This window comes from Aethalodelphis obliquidens, unplaced genomic scaffold (assembly GCF_003676395.1).
Source record: "Aethalodelphis obliquidens isolate GAN/ISIS:26980383/991018 unplaced genomic scaffold, ASM367639v1 scaffold4, whole genome shotgun sequence".
NCBI classification, from domain to species: Eukaryota; Metazoa; Chordata; class Mammalia; order Artiodactyla; family Delphinidae; genus Aethalodelphis; species Aethalodelphis obliquidens.
This window is the reverse complement of record NW_020837948.1, coordinates 56,771,725-56,786,386: the sequence shown is the minus strand read 5'-3', so window position 1 is coordinate 56,786,386 and position 14,662 is coordinate 56,771,725. Positions and strand designations below refer to the sequence as shown.

Sequence of the window (14,662 nt, the reverse complement as noted above, 5' to 3'; positions counted from 1 at the left end):
TGTGCTACCTTTCATGAAAAAGGTAACATGACTCAGAGGGCAGAACCAAGAGTTACTGTGGATTATTCCCAGGCCCTAGAATTTAATTGAGGAACTCTGGTAAGAGTTTGCTAGGCTGAATTTCAAAATTTCTTTGAATTGGTAACTCCTTTTCACCTTTCATATATCCCGTCCCATTTTATTGTATTAGATGGAAGACTGGCTCATTGATTGCCAAAGTATCTTCCAGTTTTTTTGTTTGTTGTTTTTTTTTTTGCGGCACGCGGGCCTCTCACTGCTGTGGCCTCACCCGTTGTGGAGCACAGGCTCCGGACGCGCAGGCTCAGCGGCCATAGCTCACGGGCCCAGCCACTCCGTGGCATGTGGGATCCTCCCGGATTGGGGCACGAACCCGTGTCCCCTGCATCGGCAGGCGGACTCTCAACCACTGCACCACCCGGGAAGCCCCCCTGTCCCATTTTAAATAGAATGTCTATAACTATTTTACATACCTGTTCCTCTACTGTGTGTTGGATGGTTGGGTGTCAGATAGCTTGTCTAGTTTTGTAGACTGAGAGTAACTATACTTAAGGAGACTCATTCCTACCTGGACCTGATTTAGATGATGAGATTCTAGACTTTGAGCAGATGCTATAAAGGTATGAGATTCTTGGGGAAATTGGGAGGGAGTAAATGTATCTTTCATGTGGGAGGGACACAAATCACTGGGGACCAGAGGGTAGACTGTGGTGGACAGACTCTAGGGTAGCCCTTACATTCCCTACCTCCTGAGTGTGATTCCTCCTGAGTGTGAATGGGACCTGTGAAATGCTTCTAACTGGTAGAATTTGGCAAAGGCAGTTGGATATGTGTGATTATGTGCACATGATTATATTACATAAAACTGCAATTCGTCTTGCTAGGAGACCTCCCCTCCTTTGCCGGCTTTGAAGGAGCAAACTGCCTTGTCCTGAGCTACCATATCAGCAAGGAGCTGAAGGCAGCCTCCAACTGATGTCAGCAAGAAAATAAGGTCCTCAGTCGACAACCTGCAAGAAACTGAATACTCCAACAGCTGTATGAGCTTGGAGGCGCATCTGACCCCAGTCAAACTTTTGAAGTCCACAGGCAGGTAAGCAGAAAGGGAAGGTCACGAGCAGGCTGGTATCCCATGAACATGAGCCAGAATTCCACAGACAGGTTGAAACTCATATTTGTTCTTGTTGTCTTTGAACTTGTTGACAAGGGTGTCCTACAGAAGCTGGAGTCCTTCCTCATGGGGCTAAACACATACACCTGGCCCAGGAGTCGGACAAACTGAAAGGGAATCCAGGGAAGGAGAGCGATTGCAAGCCCAGATGCTGCTTCACACCAGTGAGGTGAGTAAGCAGATCAGAAACAAGGTGTGTCAGCTCCAAAATGACTTATACAGGTACCAAAATGTAACATCATATAAACTTATACAGGCTTAAATATTTCTAAACTGTTAACAATGTTGCAACAACTCTCTTTTACATTTAACCTTAAAATCCCAAGTCTAATTTGCACTTTCAAAAGTTCACCATGGTTGTTGAGTGGAGTATTCTCTTAATTGGTTGTATAACATTGTGTTTATACATTTATCAGATAACAGATATTTGGGTTGTTTTCAGTTTTTGAATGTTATAAATAATGCTACTGTAAACATTTACGTACAAGTCTTCGTGCAGACATATGTTTCTTTTTGTTCTTTTGTTTTTTATTTAACATCTTTATTGGAGTATAATTGCTTTACAATGTTGTGTTTGTTTCTGCTGTATAACAAAGTGAATCAGCTATACGTATACATATATCCCCATATCTCCTCCCTCTTGCATCTCCCTCCCTCCCACCCTCCCTATTCCACCCCTCTAGGTGGTCACAAAGCACCGAGCTGATCTCTCTGAGCTATGCAGCTGCTTCCCACTAACTATATATTTTACGTTTGGTAGTGTATATATGTCCATGCCACTCTCTCACTTCATCCCAACTTCCCCTTCCCCCTCCCCGTGTCCTCAAGTCCATTCTCTATGCGTCTTTATTCCTGTCCTGCCCCTACATTCATCAGAACCATTTTTTTTTGTTTTTTTTTTAGATTCCATATATATGTGTTAGCATACGGTATTTGTTTTTCTCTTTCTGACTTACTTCACTCTGTGTGACAGACTCTAGGCCCATCCACCTCACTACAAGTAGCTCAATTTCGTTTCTTTTTGTGGCTAATATTCCATTGTATATATGTGCCACATCTTCTTTATCCATTCATCTAGACATATGTTTTTATTTCTCTTGGGTAGATTCCTAGGAGTGGAACCACTAGGTTGTATGGTAAATATATGTCTAGCTTTTAAAGAAACCGTCAAACTGTCATCTACTGTGGTCGAACTATTTTACATTCTTATCAACAATGTATGAAGATTCCAGTTCTTCCACATCCTCACAAACATTTGGTGTTGTCTCTCTTTTACATTCTAGCTGTTCCAGGAGGTATATAGTAGAATCTCATTGTAGTTTTAATTTGCATTTCCCTAATGACTAATGATTGGGGCATCTTTCCACATGCTTTTTAGACATTTGTGTACCATCTTTAGTGAAATATCTATTTAAGTCTTTTGCCCGTTTTTAAATTGGGTGGTCTTATTAATGAGTTGTAAGAGTTTTTTAATTTCTTCTATATACAAGTCCTTTATAAGATCTATAATTCTGTATATTTTCTCCCAGTCTGTAGCTTATTTTAAAAAATTTTTGCTTAGTGATCTTTTAGAGTGCAAAAGTTTAATTTTAATGAAGTCCAATTCATCATTTTTTCTTTTAAGTGTCACGGTTTTGTTGTCATATCTAAGGACTCTTTGTTCAACCCAAAGTTACCAAGATTTTCTCCTATTTTTCCTAGAAGTTTTATTGTTTTAGCTCTTATATTTAGGCCTGTGATACACTCAAGTTCTTTTCTTATATATGATGTGAGACAAGGGCCTAAGTTTATGTTTTTGTACGTAGGGGATATGCAATAGTCACCATTTGCTGAAAAAAGACTAATTCATTCCCCCGTTGAATTATTTTGGCACCTTTATCAAAAATCAGTTGACCATAATGCAAGTGTTTATATCTAGACTCTCAAACTTCATTCATTGATCTATATGTATTTCTTGCACCAATACCACACTGTATTGAGTCACGTGGCTTTATAGTAAATTTTGAAATCAGGTAATATAAGTCTTCTAACTTTGTTCTTCTACTGCAAAATTATTTTGATTATAATAATAAATTATTATTTTGCATTTCCATATAATTTTTAGGATCAGTGTGTCAATTTCTATCAAAAAAAAGAAAGCCTGCTGGGATTTTGATAGGGATTGTGCTGAATATACAGATCAATTTGGGGAGAATTTGCATCTTGACGATATTGAGTCTTCCTATCCGTAAATAGAGATTGTTTCTTTGTTTATTTGAATCTTCATTAGTTTCTCTTAGTAATATTTTATAATTTTTAGTGTATAAGTCTTGCACTTCTTTTATTAAATTGATTCCTAAATATTTTATTCTGTTTATGCTTTGTGAGTAGAATTAAAACTTTTTTTATTTTCGGATTTGTCATTGCTAGTATAGAAATACAATTGATTTTTAAATATTGATCTTGTATCCTACAGTATTGCTAAACTCATTATTAGTTCTAGTCATCTTGTATGTGGATTCCTTGGGATTTTCTGTGCACAAGGTGATATCATGTATGAATATAAGCAGTTCTACTTCTCTCTTTACCCTCAGTCTACTTTTTTTTTTTTGCGGTACGCGGGCATCTCACTGTTGTGGCCTCTCCCGTTGCGGAGCACAGGCTCCGGACGCGCAGGCTCAGCGGCCATGGCTCACGGGCCCAGCCGCTCCACGGCATGTGGGATCTTCCCGGACCGGGGCACGAACCCGCATCCCCTGCATTGGCAGGCGGACTCTCAGCCACTGCACCACCAGGGAAGCCCTTCCTCAGTCTACTTTTAATGAGCTATTATATTTTCTTGTCTACACTGGTCAGACCCTGCCTTGGCTCATAGTATTTATTCTTGGCCATCACGTGTTCCTTGGGGAAACAAACAAAACAAATTAAAAAGATAAAATAATGATCACTGTAATCCCTACACTCAGGCAACCTTTATGAACACGTGGGGTGGAGTCTTCCAGACATTTTTGTTAGAAGTATCATAGCAGAGCTTGTGATGTTCTGAGCCGCATCCTTCAGCCACCAGATTTCAGGGTAGCTGTGGTGAACATGGCCATGCACTTTGCCAGTGTCCATCCAGGCTCACGTCACAGTGTCTCTCCCCTGGGCTGTTTAGGAGTCTGCAAAGTCTGCTCAGCTATATATAGGCACAACCCATACTTTAAGGCAAGTAATACCCCTGGGTTGGGGGCAGCTCTAAACCAATGAGAGCAGGATTTCATAAATAAATGCCCCAGCCTTCTCATCCCGCAGGACATAGAATGTGGACAGTTCTAAGGTGCCTTCTACATATTCCTCAGAGCCCCTATGGGATTGAACCCCAGTTGCCCAGAGCTGTAGCCCACTCATTTGTTGACTTTTCTCCCTTCCCCATTTGCCCAACTTCTGTTTCCTAAGATAACTACCCCCCCCCCAAATTATCTGCATGCAAGTCCTATCTCAGGGTCTGTTTTCAGGGAAACCTAATTAAGGCAGGCAGCATATTTGGTCCCTTGACAAACTGAGGTATGTCTATGGAACAGCCATCCAGAGAGTGAAGGGGCTGGTAATGACACGACATAAAAACAATGAAAATAGCTGAGGAAACTGGGAGAAGAGAAAACTTACAGAAATAATTATAGTCATTTTAAAATTCCTGGAAGGCATTCATGTAGAAGAGGACCAGGGGAGATACGAGCATTAATTCTAGGTTGTGTATCAGATATTAGGCAGTGTGCCAACACATGTATTATCTTATTCCATCTTACAACAATCCAGGGAGGTAATTACTATCTTTATCTTTCAAATGAGTAAACTGAGATACAAAGAGGTGAAGCCATTTGCTCAAGGTCCAAAACTAGCAAGTATTTGAACTGAGATTCAAATCCACACCTACTTGTGCCCCAGCTTGTGTCTTCCTGCTGTCCTGTGCCTGTTGCACTGACGGGCAAGACTGGGACCAACAGGCAGACATTCTGAGTCTGCAGAATTGTCTTTATACGAATGCAGAGCATAACAGAGATTGTTTAGATGTTCACTGATGCTATTTTCTCTTCCTGGATGCAGAAGAACATTTCATGTTCCAGCTTCCTTTACAATTAGATTGGGGCCGTGTGCCAGGGTTCTGGCAAATGGGAATGTGCAGATGTGATGCACCTGATGTTCTCTCTCTCTCTCTCTTTCTTTTTTTCCTCTTAGCTAGCTGAAAACAGAGAACTCAGTAGAGGATTCTGGGAAGGTCCTGGGCGATGGCAGAGCTACCAGATAGAAGGTATATGGATCCACAGGGCATGGGGTGGGATAGAGCACCGGATGTGTTCACACTAGACTGGGACATGAGCAATAAGTGAACATACGTTGGATTAAGCCACTGAGATTTGGGGGTTGTTATACACCTGGGATTCCCTAAGAAGCCCTGAGCTTCCTGTCTCAGAAAGCACACAAGCAGTGACCAGATGTTCAACTGCCAAGGCTGTTGTAAAAGGGATTTTTGGGAGAGTGGACCAGATGACCTGTAAAAATGATAGCTCATGTTTATTGATCTGTTGTAGATCAGGCATGTACACGCATTCTCTCATTTAAGTCTACAGTGTACTTCATCATGCTCATTTAATACATGAGGAAAGCAAGGCACAGAGAAGTTAGGTAACTTGCCCAAGGTCACACAGCAAGTAAGAGGTAGAACCAGACACCCTTCTTACCCCTTCCAGGTACTTGACTCTTAATCAGTACTCCCCACCATCTCTAAAGCCAAAGTTATGGTTTAAAGGCTTGCAGACTGGATCATTTTTGTCCGTGCAGGAATGTTTTGTTTTGTTTTTATTTTAAAATTTCAGACTATGCTTAAAAATAAAAAGATTTCACATAGAAATCCAGTTTTCCAGTTTCTCTTGAAAATCCAGAAATTCTGGCAAATCTGGCTCATAGGCCATGATAGCAACAGGCAGCTAGAGCTGAGGAGTCGCGCCCCCTTTAGGTGGGCCATCAGCTTGTCTCCTCATCAGGCTCCAGGAGCTTTTGATTTAGTGAACCCTGAAAGGTTCCATCCAAAGCTAAGTTCTCCCCAGGAACAGTGTTGGGCATATAACAGGAACTCAACAAGTGTGTAGGAAATGAATGAATAAAAGCAGAACTCAGATTCTGCCACCCGCTCCCTCTTCTTCTTCCAGCTCTCCTTCCTATGATTGGGAACCAGTGAATCTGAGTCCCTAGGTAGTAACACAAAAGGCTAATTTTGCTTCTGTTCCAATCAGCCAAGACCCAGGTTAATGTACGTACAAACACTGTGCCTGACCTGGGCTCATGGTGACATTTTCTACCAACTGAAAATGTTCGCTTCTTAGTGAGTAGTGTTTGTTCTGAAGAACCAGCCGAAGCTGGGGCTGAAAGGCCAGGCAGGTTGTTTGGTTCTGTCTTTGATTAGGCTGTGCACAAGGGACCCTTTGTGCAGTCTGTATAGCAGGGCGCACAGGCAGGCATGCCTGCTCCCAGCTTTGGAGACTCTCTCCTAACGGTGCTCAAGATGGACAGGCACAGTTTAATCCTCCTTGTTTAGAGCAGCCTCAGGCCGATGGACTTATGTGTGGGTGTGTAAGCCTTGCACAGGGGGAGCTTTTCTTCCAGGGTTGTTAGCAAAGCTCATTTGGAGAAGTACATGTCTGGGGCATGGCTTGGATCAGCAGCGGTGACGCACACAGCGAAAGCTCCAGAAGCTCGCTGATCCCCTTGGCAATCACTGTCCATCCCTACCTCCACCCTGTCGCCCCAACCCAGACCCGGGACAGCACTGCCTTTCTCTGGAGGGCTGGTATCTTGACATCAGGGAGAAGGGGATTACAAGGGCTCCTCCAGGAGGTAAGCTCCTGCTTATTTGCCTGCAGGAAAAAGGGGGTCTCTCCGTAGGCTGTGACTTCTGAGGCCCCTATTGTGTAGCAAAGTGGATTGCTTAAAGCAGCCGTTCTGGATCTGAGGTGATTTTGCTCCCCCAGGGGCATTTGCTAAGCCTGGAGGCATTTTTGGTATTAACCACTGGGGATGGGGGAATGCTGGTGGCTTCTAGTGGATAGAGACCAGGGCTGCTGCTAAACGTCTTACAGTGCACAGGACAGCCCCCTGCAACAAAGAATTACCCATCCCCAAATGTTGTATGTGCCGAGGCTGAGAAACTCTGCCTTGAAGGATGGTTTTATTCCTTTTTTTAAGTTTCAAAATTATAAAAAGCAATTTATTATTTTATAATCAGAAAAATAAGTTATTTTAAATATAGATAAATATGTTGGACTTCCCAAGTATCACCTTCTTTCTTTATTTACAATACTGTTGGCACATAGTAGGTACTCAGTACCTATTTGTGCAATGAATGAATGACGTACTGTACTAGTTTACCTTATTTAATTGGTTATAAGTGGTTACTTCTTTCACTGAGGCAATATACAGCTCTTTCGGGGGAGGGAGGGAGGTATTAGGCAGTCCATTCATTCATTCATTCATTCATTTTTCTGCTTCCGGCTTTAGCACATGGGCCCCTGACTCCAGCTACACTTTGTTTAATAAAATGTCAGTTTGCTAATAAGGTTGGCCTCTCTCTTTCCTCAACCCTAACACTGTTATTTGAGTGGATTTGACTTGGTGAATTCCGATCCATCTGTATGAGAACAAGATTTGATATTGATATGGATTGTAGCCATAAAGCTGTTTTTCATTGAAAAAGAAACATTTTATAATTGAAAAATTGAATTGTTACTTGTAACACTTGAGTCAAAAAGTCCCAAACTTGGGCTTCCCTGGTGGCTCAGTGGTTGACAGGCCACCTGCCGATGCAGTGGACGCGGGTTCGTGCCCCGGTCCAGCAGGATCCCACATGCTGCGGAACGGCTGGGCCCGTGAGCCATGGCCGCTGAGCCTGCGCATCCGGAGCCTGTGCTCCACAACGGGAGAGGCCACAACAGTGAGAGGCCTGCGTACTGGAAAAAAAAAAAAAAAAAGTCCCAAACTTAAGAATTTCATATTGTTCAAAACGGGAGGCCAGGTGGAACCTGGACTCACTTCTGGTACTGCTTGGCACCTCTCAAAATTGCTGATGGCCCCTGTGGCTCTGTGAACTTTGCCTCTCCCATTTGGTCAATGGTTTCTTTATGGCATTGTCACCACCTGAAATTCTATCAGATATTGTGTACTTGTTTTACTCTCTGTTTCTTCTTCTAGATGTGAGTTCTCTAAGGGCAAGGACCTTCTCACTTATTCACTGCTGTGCCTTGAATGGTGCCTGGCACATGGGGAGCACTTAATGAATATTTGTTTAATGAACAAATGGCAGAGCAGAGAGGCCCAGAGACTGAGTGACCCACCTAAAGTCATACTGAGCCCAGCCGTGTAGCCAGGTCCAGGCCCTCTCATTTGGCCTACCCCAGCTCCCCCAACAAATACTCTGTCTGGGGGGATGCTAGGCACGCTCTACTAACACCGCAGAGCTGCCCAAGGAGACTCAGGAGCACAAGGGTGTAGTATGGTATCCTCATCTCCCAGATAGGAGAGGCTGCTGGAGGGGTGAGCTTAGGACATGACACATGGGGTAACCAACCTGGTTGGCCTGGGATCGAGGAATTTCTTCAGATGCAGGACTTTCAGCCTAAAAGGGGAAAGTTCCAGTTAAACTGGGATGAATTGGTCACCCTATGTGACAACAACATTCGTGAAAATCTATGGTGCCCTACAGTGGATACTTCCTCTGAGAAAGGCTTTCAAGTGTCAGGGAATCATGGACTCTTAGTGGTAGAAGGGAGAGACCTCAATGATCATTGAGTCCAGAAGTTGTAAACTCATCTGTCTGCATGAAACTGTGAGAAATGGAGATGGTGGCAAATTGGGGAATATCTGTCCCTTGTAAAAGGCGGTGGCCGCACTCAACTTGAGGTGAATATTGACCTGTGGGAATGAGAGCCCATGTAGCCAGATGGGCTCATTTTCCAAGAAAACCCTGAAATGTGTGTTGGGGGTGTGGGTGTGGGTGTGAGAGAGAAAGAGAGACAAGTAAGGAAATCTACTGATTTTTAAACAATGGCAACTACTTTTTTAAAGTGTAAAGATTATGCAGTGTAACAAAGTGTAACTGCGGGCCACGTCCAGCTCATAGGCCGCTGATTGGGGGCTGCCAACATAGTCTGCTGTTTCATTCTACACAGGGGGAAACTGAGGTACAGAGTACAATGAGTGCACAGCTAGGAGTGAAGGATCCAGACCCCTTGAACAAAGAGCTTCATTAAAAGAATCATTTTCTGGGAACCCTCCTACACTGTTGGTGGGAATGTATATTGGTGTAGCCACTATGGAAAACAGTCTGGAGGTTCCTCAAAAAACTAAAAATAGAGTTGTCATATGATCCAGCAATGCCACTCTTGGGTGTATGTCGGACAAAACTATAATTCAAAAGGATACATGCACCCCAATGTTCATAGCAGCACTATTCACAATAGCCAAGACATGGAAGCAGCATAATGTCTATTGACAGATGAATAGATAAAGAAGATGTGGTACATATATACAATGGAATACTACTCATCCATAAAAAAGATTGAAATAATGACATTTGCAGCAACATGGATGGACTTAGAGATTATTGTACTAAGTGAAGTAAGTCAGACAGAGAAAGACAAATATCATATGATATCACTTATGTGTGGAATCTATATGACATAAATGAACTTATCTCCGAAACAGAAACAAACTCACAGACAAAGAGAACAGATTTGTGGTTGCCAAGACAGGGGGTGTGGGTAGGGAAGGGATGGAGTAGGAGTTTGGGATTAGCATTCTATATATAATTAGTATTATATATAGAATGGATAATAACAAGGGCCTACTGTATAGCACAGGGAACTATATTCAATATCCTGTGATAAACCGTAATGGAAAAGAATATAAAAAAGAATGTGTATATATGTATAAGTGAATCACTTTGCTGTACAGCAGTAATTAACACAACATTGTAAATCAACTATACTTTAATTTAAAAAACCCAGTTTTTATAACGATTAGTTAATTTGGCAAGAGGGGAGGGGGACTGTAAAGGGAAAAATTAATTGAGCACCTACTGTGTTTCAGACAGTTAATGATTTCACTGTGAAAACCACACTCAATTTTTACAACCCTTTGAGCAAGTTACTTAATCTCTCTGTGCTTGTTTCCTTATGTGTAAGATGAAAATAATAGTAGGTAATTTATGAAGTTGTGGTAAAGATTAAAGATTCATATGAAATGCTTGAAACCAGATAGTAAGCGTGTGTTGGCTCTCGGCGCCATTGAGGTAGATGTTATCCTCACCCTCATTGTACACTCGAAGAAACTGATTTCTGAGAAGTTGCTTAAGTTGCCCATATTGTCCAGCAATAAATTAGAATCAAGAGTTGGACCCTGATTGTCTGAATATAATTACAGGGGTCTTTTCCTCTACTCTCCTTGTTATACAACTAGGCTGGTGTTATAAAGTCAAGATAAGAAAAACAAAAACAGCCCATTTTTCTCCTTGGTAATCATTGTACAGACAGTCAAGGTCAGAACTTAAGTTCTGTGGTATTTCCCTACACTTTCAGCTGAGTATCATCTGCAATGATGGAAGAGAAAATGTTACACAGATAATAAAAATGGTGGATAATAAAATAATTTCTCTTTGGGCATGCATTATGCAGTTTTTGGGGGCAGCTAATTTATCTTCCTAATTATGTTTTGCTTAAGCTGATTTTAAAATTAGTTTGTTTACCCTGGGCGCATACTGACTAACAGCAGGGAGAGGTGACCTAGAAACATCTTGGGTGGTAGAGGGAAGATATCTTGAGATTTGGGGGAATTTCCTTGGATAATTTTCATGTAGCTGTGGGAAGATAGAAGGTTGATATGTTGATGGTGCTCTGAGAATAAATCATTATTGGGATTTGTTGTTGGGAGTATTTAAATATAAGGCTATGGATTGCAGACCCAGAGAGTTGAATGGACCCCAGGCTCCTCCTTGTTTAATCTTTAGTGCTGAGAGTTCAGACAGTCAACGCCAAGGAGATGGAAAAGGAGGGCTAACTGGAGGTAACTCCAGGAGTTTCCTCTCCATAGGTATCCAACAAAGATAAAATGCCTATTACGTACTGTGAGTTATGCCAGGAGCTCAGGCTAGCAAGATGAATAAGGCCATTGTCTTACCCTGTGGGATTCCACTAAAGAAAACAGGCTTGTAAACAGAAATCACAGCCCAGTGGGATCAGGGTTATAAAAAAGATAGGATCAGAGTGGAGAAGAGACAGTGACAATCTGCCTAGTCAGGAAGAGGAAACTTCCAACCCTCTCTCTTCCTCTGCCCTCTTTGTGTTGAGGGTGGGAGCGGGAACCCTTGCAGGCTCAGTGTCAGCTGGCTTCCGGCTGGTCCAGCCAATGGGAGGCAAAGGTGCCAGACTGGAGGGTAGCGGAGAGAGGCGGGTCGGGGTATCTCTCCTGTTCCTTCATAGCATCTGGGTCTCTGCCGTGACTCCACTTCCTGCTGGACAGGCCCACTGGGGTACAGCTTCTGCAGGGTGATTATGGCCCCTGGACTCTGGTCACCTCCTCCGATTGCCCCTCCAGCCTAGGAGTGGTAGCAGCTTCTTGCTTGTGCTAATCTCACTGTCCCCTGGTTGCTGACTCAGTGTTTTCCATCACCTGCTTTGAAACCAATCCCCTACACTAAATTCACTCCATGTGAACACAGAAAGCCATTTCTGTATTTCTGGGTGGGCTCTGATGGATGTAGAGGGCTGCCAGGGGAGCAGATACTTGAACTGGTTTTCAAAGGGGAAGAAGCAATATGCTGGGTACAGATCCAGAGTATCCTAAATGCACTTGGACATGTGAGACTTTGAGGATGGAGATCCAGGAGGGACAGACCACCCCGGCAATGGGGAGCCGCTGAAGATTTTCAGAAAGGAGATAAAGTATGCAGGTCATTTAGAAAACTCACCTGACTGACTCTGCTCGGTACAGACTGCTAAAGAAAGCAGCAGAGTGGGCACGAAGCCTAGCTAAGAGGCAGCCACAACAATTCAGGCCAGAAGTCATTGAGGCTTGAACTATAACAGCCTGATGGATAGATATAGAGAGGAAAGGACACACCCTAGATATTACACTCTTAATTAACTCCAAGAAAAGAAATTTCTTATTTTCCTAGGACGTAAGAGGTGCTCAATAAATATTTGTTGAATGAATTAATATACTAATAACTGCTTTTCTTTTCTTTGATATTATAAAGAATGCTGCTGTAAACATTTAGTACAAGTTATTGTGTGGACATGTATTCATTTCTTTTGGTTATATACCTAGGAGTGAAGTTTCTGGGTCATGTGCTAACTCTGTGTTTAACTGCTTGAGGAAGTGCCCGACTGCTTTCCAAAGCGGCTGTACCATCTTACATTCCCACCAGCAGTGCAGGAGGGTTCTGATTCCTCTATATCCTCACCAACATTTGCTTTATCTGAATTTTTTTTGCGTTATTGTCACCATAGGGCGTATGAAGCCGTAAGTCACTGTGATTTTTGATTTGCGTTTCCCTGTGATTAATGATAGTGAGTGTATTTTCACGTGCTTACTGGCCATTTGTATGTCTTTGGAGAAATTTCTATTCAGTTCCTTTGCCCATTTACAAACCCTCAGTTGTGCCCTTCCTTCCCCACATTTCTCCCCCCTCCACCAGAACCCGAGGTGCTGTGATACTATTTGACCTGTCCTGCGGAGCCTGTTACACAGAGTCTCTGCTTCCCCTTTTCAGGACAGCATGAGGTTCACACCACGCTAGAGCAGCTCTGTGTTTACTGAATGTCCTTGCCCATTAAAGCCATTCAATTAGCAGGGATTTACTAAGCACTTATATAGTAATAGCTGATGTTTACTGAGCACTTATCAGGCACTGTGCTCAACACTTGCCAGGCATTTGTCTCAGCCCTCATTACAGCCCCGTGAAGTGGTGCCACTTCTGTCCTCATTTGTACAGATAAAGAAGACACACAGAGGCTGGCTAATTTGCTACAGTCATGCAGCTAGTAAGTGGCAGAGCTGGAATTCATACCCAGGTATCTGACTCTGGCACCTGGGTTCTGGGCCACTAGACTTTGCTGTCTAGCACTGTATGCTGTGTGCAGCTGGGGATATAAAGAAATGTCAGGTGAATCTGTGGGGAGGAAAGATGTGAATACACAAAGAGTAAAACTTCATGCTAAAAATGTAAAGTAATTCAAGGCAACAAAAGAAAATCTGCCATAAACCAGAACGTGATTATTGCCTGGTAGGGATAATGAGAGAGATCATCCCGGACTAGGGTAATCAAGGGAGGCTTAAGGAAGGAGCTAAGATTCTGACTTGTGGTTTTCCTGCTAGTTAAGGAGACATGCTGAATTCCTTTGAAACAATGTAAGAACAACTTGGAGGTCACTAGTGGACTGATGCAAATTGCAGCAGGGAATTAAAGAAAGGAGCAATTAGTATGGACTGTAAAAAGGCATCTGGGTAATCCTCCAGCTCCCAGCTCCTGTGGCTGGAGCTTCCAACAGATGGCCCATGGGCAGAATCCTTTTACTAACTTCTCCGCTGGACACCCATAGCAGACTCATTTCATACATATGCATATTTTTAGGTTGAAATAGGCCTTTTCTGGGACTCCAGCTTTTCCTTTAGGAGTGGCCTCTTCCTACTTTTTTTGACACATCACCTGTGATCACAGCGGGGAAGACAGAATCCCACTACAGCCAAGAAGGAGGCACCATCCCTCCTGGTCCATGCAGGGATGATGGAATGGCAAGCATCACATGAGACTTGAGTTGACTCACTTGATGGCTTATTCATTACCTAACGCAGGAAAGTGGCCCCAGCAGGATGAAGTTGGAGAGTCTGAGCATGGAGACAGGAGACTGCCTGCTTGTCCCCTGAAGTAAAACCTATATCTTTTCAGTCTGTCTTATTCCTTCTCTTCGGGAAGTCCTCCCCTACTCTATTTGGTCTAAGAAATTGAGAAAACTCAATCAAATTTACTGTCCTCTACCACAGAGGAGAGGATATAACCTAGCTGGCAAGTCAGATGACTCAGCTGGCCCCCAGGCTGGTGACAGGGTCGCCCCTTGCTCTCCAGCCATCATGGATCTGTGTTACCCATGCATAGTCCCTGTGTCTAGACATCCTGTGAAAGCAAAAGGACTTTGGATATACATTGACAGTTTTTCTTCTGGGAAGAATAGATCTAAAATGTCTTTTTCTCCCAGCCCTCACCAAACCTAAGTATTTAATTAAAAAAAATCAATTTGATAAATGATATTGTTATTCTAATTTATATATCTTTGATTTATAAAGAGTTGGAGTCATTTTTTTTTGGTCATTGTTTTTTTTGTCCACTTTAAAAAAAGCTTTTTAATTGAAGTATAGTTGATTTACCATATCATGTAAGTTTCAGGTGAATAGCACAGAGATTCAGTT

The 14,662-nt window shown here is 42.7% G+C and overlaps 1 protein-coding gene across 3 annotated transcripts in view; it reads left to right on the top strand.

Moving 5' to 3' along the window:
• PDE8B (phosphodiesterase 8B) overlaps nucleotides 1-14,662 on the top strand; it is a 386,263-nt gene that overhangs the window by 57,232 nt on the left and 314,369 nt on the right. For all 3 annotated transcript variants that reach the window (XM_027100776.1, XM_027100775.1, XM_027100777.1), the window contains 2 exons: nucleotides 903-1,111; nucleotides 1,226-1,358. In XM_027100776.1, coding sequence (XP_026956577.1) covers nucleotides 1,338-1,358 — 21 coding nt within the window. In that variant the 5' untranslated portion in view covers nucleotides 903-1,111; nucleotides 1,226-1,337. The remainder of the gene's footprint in view (nucleotides 1-902; nucleotides 1,112-1,225; nucleotides 1,359-14,662) is intronic.